General features: G+C 26.2%; 1 protein-coding gene across 2 annotated transcripts in view; it reads left to right on the top strand.

Annotated features, from left to right (window-relative positions):
• The first annotated feature begins 5,306 nt into the window (after positions 1-5,306).
• LOC121120175 (NMDA receptor 2) overlaps positions 5,307-16,594 on the top strand; it is a 164,638-nt gene continuing 153,350 nt past the window's right edge. Inside the window, exon 1 of one of the 2 annotated variants that reach the window (XM_071889693.1) lies at positions 5,307-5,575. Coding sequence is in view for 1 of the 2 variants with exons in the window: in XM_071889694.1 (XP_071745795.1) it covers positions 5,435-5,575 (141 nt within the window). In the remaining variant the exon portion in view is untranslated. The remainder of the gene's footprint in view (positions 5,576-16,594) is intronic. The other variant, XM_071889694.1, reaches the window with a different exon arrangement.

Genomic DNA, 16,594 nt, shown 5'->3' with positions numbered 1-16,594 from the left:
CACTTTTATCGCATGAAATATTGCATTATAATTTTGCTCCTCGACCTGAAATTCAATGCAGCAACTGTGTTAGATGGTTTCTTTCAATTATATTTTTAGTTCTTATATACTGTGTCACTATTTTTCAGAGGTCACAACAAGAAATACATTATTATAGGCCTTATATTGTAAATTTTAATGCTTTGGAAAGTGGATAAAATATATGTTCATTTCTAGTAGATAGTTATTCCAAATTGTTTGCCGATGCAGCTTTGGAATTATTTTTGAATCTTTTAAAAATCAGCAAAGTATAGATTTAATTGATCATTTAATTAAAATAGTAAATAATACATATCCAAAATGGTCTGCGAAACAAAATGGAGTTAAATGGTTGAATGGGGAAAAATTGTATATGAACACTTTAGTAGGATAAAAGAATATCACGTATTTAATTTTTCCTCTGATCATGCTGGAATTGTAAGAATGAATGAGTGCTATTGTTAAAGCTATTAAATAATCGCATTTCATCTAAGGAAATAACAATTTCGATTCCTTAATGTTGGCATTTATGTATAATTAATATCATACAGGAGTAAAAAAATGTGCCAAAAATAAAATCTAATATAATGAATCATCCAACATTAAGGACGTCAAGGAAATTATAAATGATCCCACATTAAGTTCATCAAGGAAATTATTAATGCAAAAAAATCATCCCAATTGCTTAAATGAACACTTATTCTATGCTTAAAGGAATCACCATCGTCCTTATCCTACAAAGAGCAATTTGTTGCATGGATCACAACTCATATTTAATATCTTTTTCAATAATAATACAATTATATTCGTTAAAGCTTAGAACAGAAGTTTCATTGGCAACATTGTAAATATTGGCTGGCATTGTTAAAAGAAGAAGGAAAACAGTCAAGACTTTTGTATTATTACTTTTATTTCAAGTTGTGAGTTGAAGTATATCATAATCTCAAGATCTTCTCACTCTTTTATATCAACTATGAACCTCAAATAATATAATAATCAATAAAGATTTCCAAATTAGTTACTTCCTATTTCGATTAATAGCTTAAATACTCTTTTCATAATTAAATCCTAGCATTGATATTGTAATTACGATATAAAAATTATTGTTAATACAAGTAAAAAACTAAACTTTAATTTTTTCCTTATCCTGATTTATGTTCAATATTGCTTGTATGTTAACACACTACATATGTCAAAAAAAAAATCAAGGACACTGTTTTTTTTATTATTGTTTCTTTAAATTTTTGCAATCTTTAAGCAAGAAAAGTGGGGCCCTTTGTTGGGCTAATCAAAATAATTTATTAAAAGAAGTTAAAGATACTTAGTAATTATATATATATATAAATTAAATAATTACTTTATTCTCTGTACATTAATTTAATATTTATACATATATACATTCCAAAAACTACATAGTAACTTCATCACACAATAATGTTAATTACTTAATATAACAATAGTGACAATCATTTTTTATTCATTGTTCGAACAAACAAACAAAAAATAAGCATGGTGAAATGAAAAAAGACAATAACATCCTAACAAAAAGATACTAAACAATTAAATTAAAAAACAAAATTATAAGACAATTCCATTTCTATTCACATTGAACCTCTCCAACACTTTGCAGGATCTAAAATGAAGTCTGTCCTTACTAGTAGGTATCCCAGAGTTCTTACGGCGTAGAGAATAAATAGCACCTTAGTTATTCAGTATTCTATTTGAAAGAGAAATCTAGTTATAGGCGGTGACATTCCAAGCCAATATACAATCTTTATTTCTGAATTGTAGTATTTCCTAAGAAACTCAGTGGTCTTGTGTGATATGTTAACCACTTTTGAGCAATCCCAAAACATATATATAGAAGTTTTTAAATTGGAATTACAGAATGTACAGTCTCTCTCTGTATCTTCGACTCTTGATTAATTTGTAAATAGAGTTGAAGTAGCCACCCTGTATAAGAACCACTTTTCTTTTGAGTCCATAAAAGGGTTGCAATTTTAGCCGGGGAACCAACCATTTGGATTTCAATGACTTTCTAGAAGAGACTTGAAATAGGAATGGTTTCTAATGACATGTAGCACGGGACTGGGGGAGGGGGGTCTATAAAACTGTGTATAATAAGACTTAATCAATTGTTTAATTCTGTTAATTTACAAGAAGGTCAATGGTGTGGCATCTGTGGACTCGTTCAATTGTCTAATCGAGCAAATGTCCTGATGCCTTGCAGAATTAATCTCTACCATTCAACCAGTAGTTGAAGTTCAATTGTTCGTCTACGCCCAGCATAGGTAGAACAAAGTCCACAATTGATTTCCATGAATTGGTGATTTTCTTTCATACGCACAAACCATACTTGAAGACTTGAATTGTTTCGCAGATTTAAAGATTTTCACACAGTTTCTATATTCATAAGCTCTATGCTCCACGGTGAAATTGGAGAAGATAAGTTCGCTTTTAACACCAAAAAAAATTTTCTAGATGATCCATTTGTATTGAATTTTCTCTGAATAAGGAGTATTTGATATGAGATTTCGAATATTTATTTTGTTTTTGACAAGTCCTTTTTTCTTTGTAACTAAAAAGATTTATAATATCCCCATTTTCTCTCAATCTATTAAAATTTGCATCACATATATACTATGAAGCACAGGTTACTTGAACGAATTTTGATATCTGTAAAAATATTTGTTATTTTACAATCATCTGTCCAGTTATTATTCATTATTAGAGATTTAATTCTGACAAAGCTTAAATATTTATTTCTTATAAGGATTGTTTTCTGAAAGTTGACCGTCCTCAACAAAGACTATAAAAAGTTTCTTGATTCCACTGTCCCTGATTTAATTTTTCTTTGTTAAAAGAGAATCTTCAAAAATTGGGGCCATTGTCATTTTCAAAGAACAGCAGAAATAATATCTTTGATTTCTTTGAATTTTTATTTAAATAAAAAAAAAAATTAAGTGCAAACTGTAACCCATTAAAACTAACGGAGAATTTAAAAGTAAAATCTGATCCAAAGCGAAGAATCGATAAAGTTTGTGCAATTTTTTTAAGGATTTCTGCTTAAAATTAAGCTGTATTTATGTTTGTCATTTATAAAAGTTCTTAAATCATTTGCTAGCATCTTATGATTGGATAATCCATAAATGATTAAATCGAATTCCTTTAAATTATTATTGTCATGGACTTATTGAAGTTCAAACTTGTTTTCTTAAGCCAATAAAGAAACGGAAAAATCAAAATAAGAAATCGATTTCTCAATAACAACCCGATTTAATTTTTTTTTCAAAATTTATAACTATATAAATCGAACAATATTAAATAGCTATCAAAAGTTTTGTGAACGATTTCAACAAAAAAAAAAGGTTTAACTTCATGCGGAAACCTTTGAGCACCAAATAATTATGTATTTATCTACGTTCATTTCGGTTGTCAAGACGCAAATTTTGCTATGTGTAAATAGGACAACAAAAAAATTCAATATAGATATATAAATATGAATTTAACTCATCTTTAAAATAATTTTAGTTACTATCAATGGCGTACTAAAATTCGATAAAATTTGTTGACATGGCACTTGGCTTCTTATGCAACATATGGTGTTGTTGTATATTTTTCAAGATTGGAGAATGTTCTACTCTTCAATGTATTGTCTAGTCATCAAGGGGGCGTCATAAAATCTCTTTTATCATTTCTCTTGTTTTTTCCGAGTAAATACACTTTTGAAAAAGCTGAATATCATTTTACCTCTCTGAATTAGACAGTCTGCAACGATCCACTCGATTTCGTGAAATCCAACAATTTTTTGGTAAATAATTAGTTATCAAATGATAGTTAAGCTACCTCATATGTATTATGAGATATTAGAGGAATTTAAGCAAGTCATTCTCGCTTCATTTTATCCTCCACATATTTTAAAATTTTTTGGTTAGTCCCAAGTAAGAACTATGTTTTTAATATTCTATTTTGAGATTTATTTCAATATTCGAACAAGATAATTTACGGGGCTTACATGATTACTCAAACAAACACTATTTCATTATTGATATACCTACATTAATGTTAATCCCTCCTCCCGTAGCTCATTGAAAAAAATGTTCTTGGTTTTTGTATGGAACTATTATCTTTTCATTAATTTATTTGTCTTTTAATTTTTTTACATGGTAATTTCACGTCAAAACAGGGGTCCAATCGTAACTATACTCTAAAACCGTGTGTTTATAAGACTTTAAAGACCAAACTTATTGCGGTTTTAATGGTCATTTTCGTGTTCTACGGATGAAATAACAATTACAAATATTGATTTTTTTGCAGATAGGCGTTCCAAAACCTAAATTTTGTGATATAATGTTTTGGATGTAAAAATAGCATCATTTACAAGGGATATACAGATTAATTCCTCAATATGCATATGAACCATTGATTTAACTAAGCGTACCACTATAATTAGATGGATTTAAAAAAAAAACATGATTTTGTGTTGGTGTAATAGCCATAGAAATTTGACGAAAACGGCATCCCAAGAAAGAGCCCTAATACATATTAGGTACAAACAAATTAGAAAAGCAAGAACGCACAAGTTTATATATTATTTTTAATAATTTAAAAAATTAATCAAAAAAATTAAAATAACTTTTTGATGCACTTCACAAAATTTAATTTAATCAACAGATGCTTTAAAACTTCATTATTAGTTGAAAATTATTATTAGAAATTATATTTAAGTTAAGTTTGAAGGATTTTTAATTTTTTGGGAAAAATTATTTCAAAATTTATCAAAAGCTTCTTAACCATTACTTATTTTTATTAATAGGCTCTTTTTTATTGAAATCCCTTTAATTTCCTACTAATGTGTCACAAATTTAACCAAGTGTTCATTTGTAAGTGATTTGATTATATATGTATAGAAAAACGTGTACTACTAATATGCTTGATGTGATTTATTTGCAAAAAAATACATTTGTAGCCTATATATGTAATATATAATGGTGTATATTGAGGATAAGCAATGTTACCACTTTAGAGGGACTTTTTAAAGAAATCTAATGTGATAAAATAATAATCATAAAGAATATAGGAAACTCCCTGATTTGAGGAGCAGGAGAAGGCTTCATTTACTTATTTTTATTCTCCCAATATTTCTTCTTCTCTCACTCTCGGTCTTTCTCTTTTTGTTCTCTTCTCTTCCTCCCAATTGCGTTTATCTAAACAAAATAAAAGAGGAAAAATTTGATATCGGCAAGTATAGAAGAAAAGGAGAAAGAAACCAAAAACCAAAAAAAGAAACAGTCGATCCTCAACCTTCGACTCTTAACCAAATGTGTACCCCTCACACATCATCATCCTATTTAAGTGACTCGTTTGTGATTTTCTTCTTCTATAAATACTTAGTAAGTGATATGTTCCAAGAATCATGATGTTACTTCAAAATAAAGGAAGAACAAAAACAACTAAGTGGATTCGTGCTATAATTTCATTTACACTAATGATCTCAAGTTTTCCTTATGAGTGTCAGGGTTTAGATTTGCCAAAACCATCTAGTAATCGACGAGGGGTAAGTTGTATCTAAAAATGAATTTATTGTTTAGAAATTCAGAAAGATTCATCTGATTCCCTTAAATCCCTGTAATATCTTTCACATGAATGTGTGTAAATTCATCAACATTATTATTATCCTGTATGCTATGTACATATTCTCTAGATAAATATAATTATAAATGAGACAAATTAGTAGCTAATTACATATCGTTTGATGTATATACATGCTTTACATATTTATGCTTAACCAAATTAGTGCAAAGTTTGTAAGTGTTGTAATTAATATAATTTTTTTATGATAATTCCTTGAGAAAATATGCTGAATAACACATTTACCCTACACCTTGTCACAACAGTTTTATTTATCGATTTACTCACTCAATTGCGATATCCACTTTGTGACGAGATTTTGAATTAGTATTGTTTTATATTTATTGATCATTTGAACCTTATTTTGTTTTTGTATGTCCCAAACGACCCATTTTTATTTCAAATGTTTGTGCTTTATTTTTGTTTGGTTTGATCGAACACATATCTTTTGACTATGTATGATATTATGGTTAGTTTTATATACGACTAAAATATATCAAATTTACTAACTGTAAGTTCCTAATACCAAAATTATTTGTTATAATCATAATGTTAGGGTCATTTGTGGTGCAAGTCGATATAAAGATTAATTTTACATACACTTTTCAATGAATGCTTACATATGTAGAAAATGTCTTGTAGGCTTTGTTTCTTTAAAATATGCTTTACATCTCTGTTTACAATGTCATTTATATTTGGTTCCAAATTACGAAATGACATAAAATTCGTAAGTAAAGAATCTTTGATATTAGAATCAGGGGGAGTGCTGTTAGTTCTCATATTCTTCAAAAAAAACTTCCTTGCAATATTAATTATATATATGTCTATATTGTGAGAAATAACTTCTAAATGTCTAATTTCCCATTTTTTTTTTAAATGAAGTAATTGAGGAAGTTATTCAATTTTCAAAGAATGTCTGGGCTTCATCTTTCTTCATTATTTCAATACTTACAAAGTATTTTTTCTTATTCAAAAGAAGATACATAAATAATTTTAAAATTTTTTGAATCTGGACACATGATTCTAAAAATAAAATTATATGTTATTTTTTATATAAATCTTTCAAGGCGAAAAATGACACTAAATTATGTAGATGTTTGAAAAAAAAATATTTTACAAAAACAGATCTATGTAGGCCAAAAACCCCAAAAAATTTGGAGTATAAATCATTTTCATTTGTATTGGGTTAAAGAAATTGATGAAGCCCCCAATTTAAATCAAGTATAAATTTCGTTGACTCGTGTTATTAATCATTATTTTTCAACTATGCTTAATTAAGTCATAACAAAAATTTAATTCTTAAAATCAACTAGTTGTAGGCATTCTATATTTCTAATATGTTAAAATGTGTATGTGATTTTTATTTTACAATCTTTCATCTCTAGAACTTGCAATTTTAGCATATAACTTCACATCAAAAGAATATCGGGTTTTTAAATCGATGTCAAATCTTTCCTGTATTAATGATAACATCTCAATCTTCGATATATATTTCCTAAAGATAAGTAAAACAAAAGAAGCAAATTTCTATTAACTTTCTATATAAATACACTAATAAGATATAAAATAAGAAGAAAAAAAAGAAAGTCAGATTAATTAACCGTAAATTTATACGAAATAAATTATAGACACTGTTTTAATTATAAAGTCAAGCATTACATGGTAATATTAATATTATATAGTATTTGTAGTTATTATAACATTCATTTTTCTTTTTGTGCTTAAAGTTTTTTTTCATATGACCATTGACTAATACAAATGAATTTTTATTCTTCGATGATAATGTTACAATATATATGGTCCAATATTTCACAATGAATAAAGTCATTCAAAAAAATAAAAATATATATATGTATGTTAGAACTTATAAAAGTATAATTATTTATTACCAAAAAATATTATGGAATATTGAAATCTTTAGAATGGGTGGTAGGCTTATAAGTTACAATAAAATATAAGTGCTGAAAATTTCAACTACATAGGTTTTATTGAGAATCTTTTGATTGCATCGTTAATAATTATTCAGTTACTGAACATTTTAATTGTCAAATAATGTGAAACCTTTCTAGCTATACATTGTATCTTTTTAATGAAAAATTAAGTTTTTATAAATAAATCCTAAATAATGTTGCAAAATCCAATACAAACATTTTAAGTACGACATCACATATAATAAACTTTCGAAAAATACCAGTTTTATTAATTTAATACAGTACATTTGCCCCTAAATATTTTTTTGGAAAATTGATTAAGTCAAATTAAAATATTTCTTATGAAATAGTCCATATTATTATTTAGAGAATTGTTGAAAATAGTAATGTAATTGCCTGACAACCATATCAATTTGAGCTTTGTTTCTCCTTCAGCTTAGAAAATTAGGTTAAGAAATGTTTTAGGAATTGCTATGCAGGTTTGAAATACGTTGATATTACACTAAACCCTTTTTTTTGCGCGTCTATTACTACAAAAACAATCTATTTGGCAAGTTGTATTGTACAAAATTTGATATATATTTTTTTATTCATAAGTTGGGCATTAATTGTCGAAATTTATATGTTTTAAAATTTCAAATAAATCAAAAAAACGTCCAACAGTTATACTAATTACTGCCTTCTAAGAATATCATATGTTATAATAAAATGGGCACTATTGGTTAAGTTAGATAAAGAAACTATTCAGTAAAATATCCTATTGAATTAATTTAATAATGTCATAAAATACGAACATTTAAGAAAATGACTTTGCATTGTGTTTAAGAAATAATGTGTAAAAATAGGTTATTGAATAACTAGATTTGATTAAAAAATAAAACAATAGTTGGTTTAATATATATCACTTGGAATTTTATTTTTTTCAAATAAATACTCATTATCGGGGATTTTTTATGTATTCAAACTATATTGGTGTATTATTCTAAGCTTTATAAAACCAAAAAGCAATTGCTTATAATTATGTTTATCAAATCTTCAACAAAACAATGAATTAATAATCATATTTTAATCAAATGATTTATTGTAAATATATATTAATTATTTACGTGTAATTTTGATTATATAAACAACGTATTTATATTTTATGACAATAACTCCCCCTCGAAATATCGTTAATGTAAATCGTTTTTTGTAGTTAAACAACATAAGCAGTAAAAAATAAAATCTCTGTTTTATTTATTACCGAAAAGAAAAATAACTATTTTTTGATTTATTTGTAATTTTATAACTTTTCTTATTTCTCCAATTACTTTAATTTTACCAAATATAAAATATACAGGGTTATATATAACGGCACAATACGTGTCACCACCGGGGATGTCATTCTAAGATCCCTTATGTTTTTTTATTAATTGTCATTAATGCCAAATGACATCACATGTACCACTGAGGTTGTACGCAACTACAGCTGTTATAGTGTTAATGATCAGTCTCTACTTCTTATAGTGGGGGTTGCAATTATTCGTAACAGGTTCTGATTGGTACCAAGCCTCACTCTTATGTATTTTAGAACTACCATATATTATATACTTTAATGAATTATCTCGGGTGTAATTCTTCTACATACAAGGAATGGTCAATTTACATATTTATGAAATGACATATATGGGCTTTTATCTATTTGGAACTCATAAAATTTGTAATTGGAGTATTTATGTGGGATAAAAATATGTGCCCACATTGTAGTAAAAAATATTTATATGCAGTCAAAAAATTGTTAATATTTTTTGATCGTTTTAGTAAACAATAAAAAATATTTTTTGAATGTTATTATTTAGTAGTATGTTATATGTACTATTTATTTGATTAATGGTGTATACAAAAATATTCGTGTGAGGAAAATATTTGTTTCAATAATTTGTAATTTGCAAATATTATGTACATAAACTATAATATGTACAGCTATGAATTTAAATATATATATATATATAAAAGTTGGGTCTTACATTGCTTTTCATTAACAAGGCATCATAAAATTGTTTTACTATATGCGTAACTTGAGAATGATGGAAATAAAAAACTTGTTCAGCTTGTATTCATGAATTGATTTTATTGTTGTTGTTAGAAACAAATATGATAGTTTATGGTATGCATGTAATACATTGTAAATAGTAAGATAATTGGTTGATATAATGATTGCTGAGATTATATATATATATATGTATAAAGACTTACATAGTTATTTAGAATCCAATGATCTTATCAAATATAATAAAACATTTATTTTATATGTTTTCTATTAGAAGTTAACTTTTTATTTAAAGAATGGGATTTAAGCAATATATTTTTTCACATTTATACATTTAGTAATTGGCTAATGTTCCCAATTATTAAAAATATTTTGTTTTATAAAATAAAGATATTTTTAAAGCAAAAACATAAAGAACAGTATTTTCTGGGAAAAAAAAGATGAAAATTTTTGAAGAAACAACAGTTGCAACTATTTTTGAAGCATATTTCCTCTCTTAATTTTTTTATACAAATGCCACTTACGTTATTTTGAGAATGAAATTTAACACTTTCAGATAATTATGAATGCTGATTTAATAACATAAGTATAAAGTCTGTATTCAATCTCATCTAAATAAAACAAATAAAAAATCATTTTTAATGACATATAATTTTACGTACCATTTATTTATTGATGTAAATTTTCTGAAGAAAAAAGTTTGCATTTAAAATTTGTACTAAAAAAATGTAAATACAAATATTACTTCTTAATTTAGGATATATATGTATTAATAATAATGGCCATTTGGATCCTTCAAGTTGATTATTACGAATTCATTTTTAAATTTCATTGTTTAAGTGTCCGCAAGATTTTAAATAAAAGATCTGAAATTATTACATCGATTAATTTTGTTGTAAGCAAGAAAGATAAAAAATATTGTGAATGGATAAAAAGTCCAAAAAAGCGATCTATGATTTTTCAATGTATATTGATGACTTTTATAAATTCCCCCAATGAAATGGTGCAGAAAATTATCTTCTTTGTCCCTTTTATTTTGACAGTAACGAGTATTAACTTAAAACTTTGAGATAGGAATGTTAATAAAATTATCAAGTTGACTTTCTGTATAAATGAATATAGTTTGTTAATTATAAAAACCTCTTTAGGTTGCTTTAAGATCGTTTCTTCTTTAATAATAAGAAGTACTTGGAAATGGAAGGTGTTATTGATAAAAATTTATAAGTCATGGTATGATTTTATAATAATGATTATTAACTGACGAATAATAAATATTAACTTTCCCAAGAAGCCTTGGATTATGTACCACCCTTACTGAATTCATGAATACTCTTTTGAGATAACATTGCATAAGTTCTTAAGTATTGATCTAAGATGAATTTCTTCACAATAATTTTATATAAAAGGGATCTCTAGTCGTTGGCGAAATATTGACACTTGTGTTCACGATATTCCTAACCGGTGATTAACAATAGGCTATAGGTATTTTGCATAATTTACAACTTTTTCTTGATACTAGAAATGCTCTCTCGATGGAAAAAAATAAGTCTGTTATTTGTGACATCCTTGGATTAATGGACTCAATGTCTTACGTTTAATACTATAAACTTATTTCGCAAGGAAAATATATCAAAAAAAAAAAAACACTGACATAATATTATCTCAAATTAAACTATAAATGCACTAAGAGTATGTTTAGCTTGAGCAGATTGAATCATCATTTTTTTGAGAGATAGTACATATTTTAATTGAATAAATTTGGAGAATGCAGAAAACTAATAATTTTATGTTTTTTTTTTGCTCCATTTTTTTAAATTCCTTTTGTCGTTCTCAGATTATTCTGAAGCACACTGGGCAGTACCTCACATCAATATAATGTTCCACAGAACAACAGTTGAAAAACGATGGCTTAACAATGACATCTCTTTTTCATGATATAAAATAGCTAAAAGTTCCTTTTTCCTATGATGTTTTGATTCAAAGCTTCAAAGTATGAATATCTTCTTTGTTGAATTTTTTTTTTTGTTCTTGCTGTCTATTGCTCCAAAGTGCAGAAAATTTCGCTAGATCTTCTAAAACACCAATGGTATATTGACGGTCATTTTCCCAAATGTATTGGTGAATAATCAAATGTGCATCCTTATTTTCATTTAACCAATTTTTTCCCCTATCTCCTTCGAAATTGCTTAAAACATCAATTATTGGAATTGATTTATTGATTTTTCCTTTGCTTCGAATAAATGAATATTTTTGGAATTTTAATATCCACTATATGGATATTTAATTACTTAGAGTTTTTGTAAAATTTTCAGCTACGTTTTATCAAATCCTTTAAACAGAATTTACTGTCTTTAATTCGACTATGATTTAAAATGTTTCAAATTCTTTGTATTTTTTGATAGAGAATAAGCAAATCTTTTTTTCTCAATTCAGATTCACAAGCATTCTTTTGTTATTTAAATCCAGCTAATAATTATTATATCCATAAGAATTATAATTGCTAATGTTAATTAATCTTCACACTTCGTTTTTGTATTAAAATTAGAAAAACTGTCACACTCTTGTTATTATTTTCATATTGCACAAACATAGAAATCAGATTTTCTTATTGCTATATTTTGCCAGTTATAATATTGCTTTGCTAAATATTTTTGTATTTTTCATACCTAAATGGCCAATTAGTAGATGAACATAAGCGTTTACGATTACAGTTTTTCAAAGACATTTTTTTCCTATCATTTAAATATTTATTTTATAGTTAATATAACTTTAAATAAACTATTATTTTTTCCAATAACTTCTATTTAATAACTTTAAATTCTATCAGAAGCATCAATTAGACACGCACGAGGTGTTAAGTTCCATATGCATTCTTAGTACACAAAGTTATTTTTATTTGAGCATTTATTCACCGGTACAGTAAAATTAGAAAACATTAACAGATTACACAAGACAACAAAAAAAAAACTTTACAATTACATTTTTAATTCTAGTGGTACTTATCAATATTGCACAGAATCTGTAATTAGTTATTTTGTATAAAATAATTTAAGTTTGGCATTTTTTAGTATGTTTACCTTTCATATACACTTGAGCATCAAAAAATATATATTATTAAAATCAATATTAATTGGTTTTTTTGTAATTAATTTATTTTGATTTTAGATATGTTCTTAAATTTTATTTACAATCATCCAATTTTGAGAAATTAAAGGTTAAGAAACCATCAGATTTTAAGGGTTTTGTTTGAAAAAGAATCAAACGTCCAATGTGTAATTATTTTTACGCCAAATAAACTATTTTGAAGCGTAAACAATTAGTGTTTTTTATATATTGTTCCTTTAATTGGTCAAATAGAGTTAGACTGATTTGGTATAAATAAACATTTTATAATTACAATTATTCAAAATGACCTAGTAATAGTGTTTGGAGTAGACATTCTTATCTAATAAAACCTGAGTATCGAAACTACGCCAATAGATTTCATAAGAATAGTTTCTCTTGAGAATGCTGTCGTTTGAACTACGTTGTTCCATAATAAGGTTTTCATTTACAAAAATTATTAGGTTCTAAAATGTCTAGTTTATCTGTAAAAATGCTTTGTTTTCAATTTTATAGTAGAAATAATCCATGAAAGGTTAATAAAATAACTAAAGTCAACAAAATTTTAATTGTTCAAAAAATTTAAATTCTATATTTAATTTTAGTTTGGTTTGACCAGCTGATCACGAATCTGTATTTAGTTTTTTGTATAAAATCTGGTGTTAAAGAATTTTCGATTTTTAAGTTCCTAAGTATTTTACTCTTTTTATGGGTTTAAGCCAACATATAATTTCATAACTTTATATAACTTCTTTGTTTACCAATTAATATTTGAATATATTTATTTCCAAATATTTTAATATTTAAGACCAATAGATATTTGGTTTAAAAAAATTCAGATCAATACTGCAGCTTATCTAGATTATCTATGTAAAACAAATTACTTTTCAATAAATAATACTTTCATTGTTTCAAATGTTTCCCTTTGATAAAAAAACAATTGAGAAAACATGGCATTTCTCCTTTTTAAACAAAATCCCTTGAAAATAGTGTTTTTCATTATTAAAATTGGATGATGGCATATCAAATATAAGCACATATATAAAGTCATCATGAATTTTGAAAACATAAAAGTAAACTTTATATCAATTATTGAATTTTTTTATTCTCAAAAGTTGTTTAAAAGTAATTACAGATTTGTGATTAGCTCTTCAAACACAAATAGAAATGGATAGGGAATTCAACAGATTTTTGAAAAAGTAAAATTTTGTTGACTTGTTTTAATCTCAAGATGGCCAGTGGTGTGGGGAACCTTATAAGGTGATCAAATGCTACAGATGTAGGAATGCAATCCAAACATTTTTTGATAATGTCACTCAACTTTATTTCTTGTTTTTTAAATCAATTCTAGTACTGACATTCCGAAGAAACGATGTTCTTAAGAACCACTTCCAAGGAATGATATGACGGATTTTAAGACTGAACTGGACCAAATAAATAAGGAATAGTACAACACTAGTTATATTAATCGGTTCCAAAATGAATAATTTGATTTGAATATAGTAGTAATTGAAGTAATCACTTGCTTTATATTTTTTTTATTCATAAAAATACTTTTATTATGACGTTATAGCCTCAAAACCAAAACAATTTTGATCAAACCCGCCTCTTGACCCTTAAAAACCTACATGAAAAATTTCAGCAAAATCCATTAATTGGTTTGGTCATGATTCCTGGCATACACACAGCCCCACACATTTAATATATAGATTACTATCTATCATAATAATTTGTATGTCTATATGTAAATATATTTATTAGTATAAAAAGTAGATAAACATCAGGTCTAGTATTTTATTGCTTAAGGTATATATACAATGAATGCCCTGTAGCTATAAAAGTGAATACCTAAGCCTTGTTATACAAAAATAATTTATTCTTTAATGTATGATGCTTTCATGGAGGAGATATGACTTACATACATTCCTTAAAGTATATAATATTAAGGAAAATGTTTGTTTTTCTCGAACGTGGTATGTTAGTGTTGTCAGGATGCCAATATTTTTGTACCAGTAACAAAATTATTATCAGTATTTCAATAATTTTTCAAAAGTTATTCAATGGAATATTCTTTTAAATATGTCGTTACGAGCAATTCAGATGTACTTAGAGAGGCCTTCACACAACTTTAGGGTTTGATTAAAAAATTTGATGACCTTAAAAAAGACAATTTTCATTCAACTTTAATTGTTTGAATGACAATTTTCTAACTTATATTTATATAGTATGTATTATATAATGTGTAAGTACCCCGGTACCACTAAGTACAGGTAAAACGGCGAGACCTACTGTGGTACAATAATTTATTTTTGGATACAATGAGGTTTGAGCAGTGGAAGGGAGTTTTTATATAAAAGGTCATCCGAAAAATGGTTTTTATAAATAAAAAAAGGGGTAAACCACAAATTGTCAAGTTCATCCAAAAAATTATTATTATTAAAGTAAATCTTAATATTTCCTAAGTTGAAACTCAGTGTAAAAAGTTTAAGACTATTGAACTGATGCGTTTTTAAATTTTATTGGAATCAATTGTTAGTCTCATAAGACAGAAATATCGAGTTTAAACTACATTTTTTATTCTTTAATATGTTGGTGAATCTACGTATAATAATTCTTTTTTTTTTTGTTTATGTTGTTACTAAAACATTATCATAACAAAAAAATTGTTAATTAAGTCCTTTTTTTTTTTTTTTTTTTTGAAAGAATTGCAAAGGATTCTGTTAGGAAAATAAATGTAAATGTTTTATATACTACTGCAAAGACAAATATAACTTCTCTTTTTTTATTTGCACTTTTCTATTTGTAATTTGATGTACTCACTCCAAAAGGACAATGAAAATTGCCTGCAAGTGTGTGGAGAGCTCTCACTCAAAATGATTGGTTTTGAATGAATTGGTATAAGTATTATAGAACTAATGAATTAAAATGTGAGTTATGTGCATAAAACCCGTTGTCTTCTATGTAAGAAAGATATACTTGTTGAGACTCGTTCTGAGACCAAAAAAAAAATCCGGCTCATCCATAAGTTATGTTTTTTAAACTGATATTTTGGTCCAGACATAAATTTAAACCATGGGTCAAAAATTATTTTTTTCAATATAGAGATTATACATAAAAAAAATTATATCTTTTAAAAAAATGATGTGGGACCGAATCAAGATTAAAATTTTACAACTAGACCGGTGCAAACCAAATTAGTAAAAATTGAACGGTTATCTGAATCTGTTCAGATTTTGTAGACTTCCTGACTTTTATAATAAGTAGCCTTCTCGCGCTTTTGGAATTGTATAGAGATACGGTATGGGAGACTAAAGGCGATTTTATTGAATAAAACAAATCAGAATCTATCAAGATTTCAGAATTTGGTGTTATTTTTTTTAACTTGATAACTAGTTGGAGAGAAAACTGCGTTTGAAAAAAAAAAAAATTGCAGCACAGAGAGTTTGGTATATAGGTAATCATATATTTAATCATATACATATAAATGAAATCTGGAGAAGAGTTTCACACACAAAAATATTATTTGTAAATATACCAATATATACACTTAGACGTGTATATGCACGATAGATTTGGTAATCCCCTATACTCTGTGAACTGATTCATAAAAAATATTATGTTCAACCTTCGTAAACGAATAGATTTTATATCAATTAAGTTTTTAATCATTAACAATATAATTAAAAATAAGTTAATCGATTAAAGTAACTACTAAGTAATAATAAAGAAACATTAAAGACTGCTACAGTTCCATCCATGAGCTCTTCATATTATATAAGGGTCCATCCCATAATAATCATTAACAAATATATCAAAAGAATATATTTAGTAGAATTGTATCAGTACTTCGTATAGAACTTCAAATATATCCTGTTCCCCGTCC

The sequence above is a fragment of the Lepeophtheirus salmonis genome, chromosome 6 (assembly GCF_016086655.4).
Source record: "Lepeophtheirus salmonis chromosome 6, UVic_Lsal_1.4, whole genome shotgun sequence".
Lineage (NCBI taxonomy): Eukaryota > Metazoa > Arthropoda > Copepoda > Siphonostomatoida > Caligidae > Lepeophtheirus > Lepeophtheirus salmonis.
This window is presented reverse-complemented; position numbering and strand designations above follow the sequence as displayed.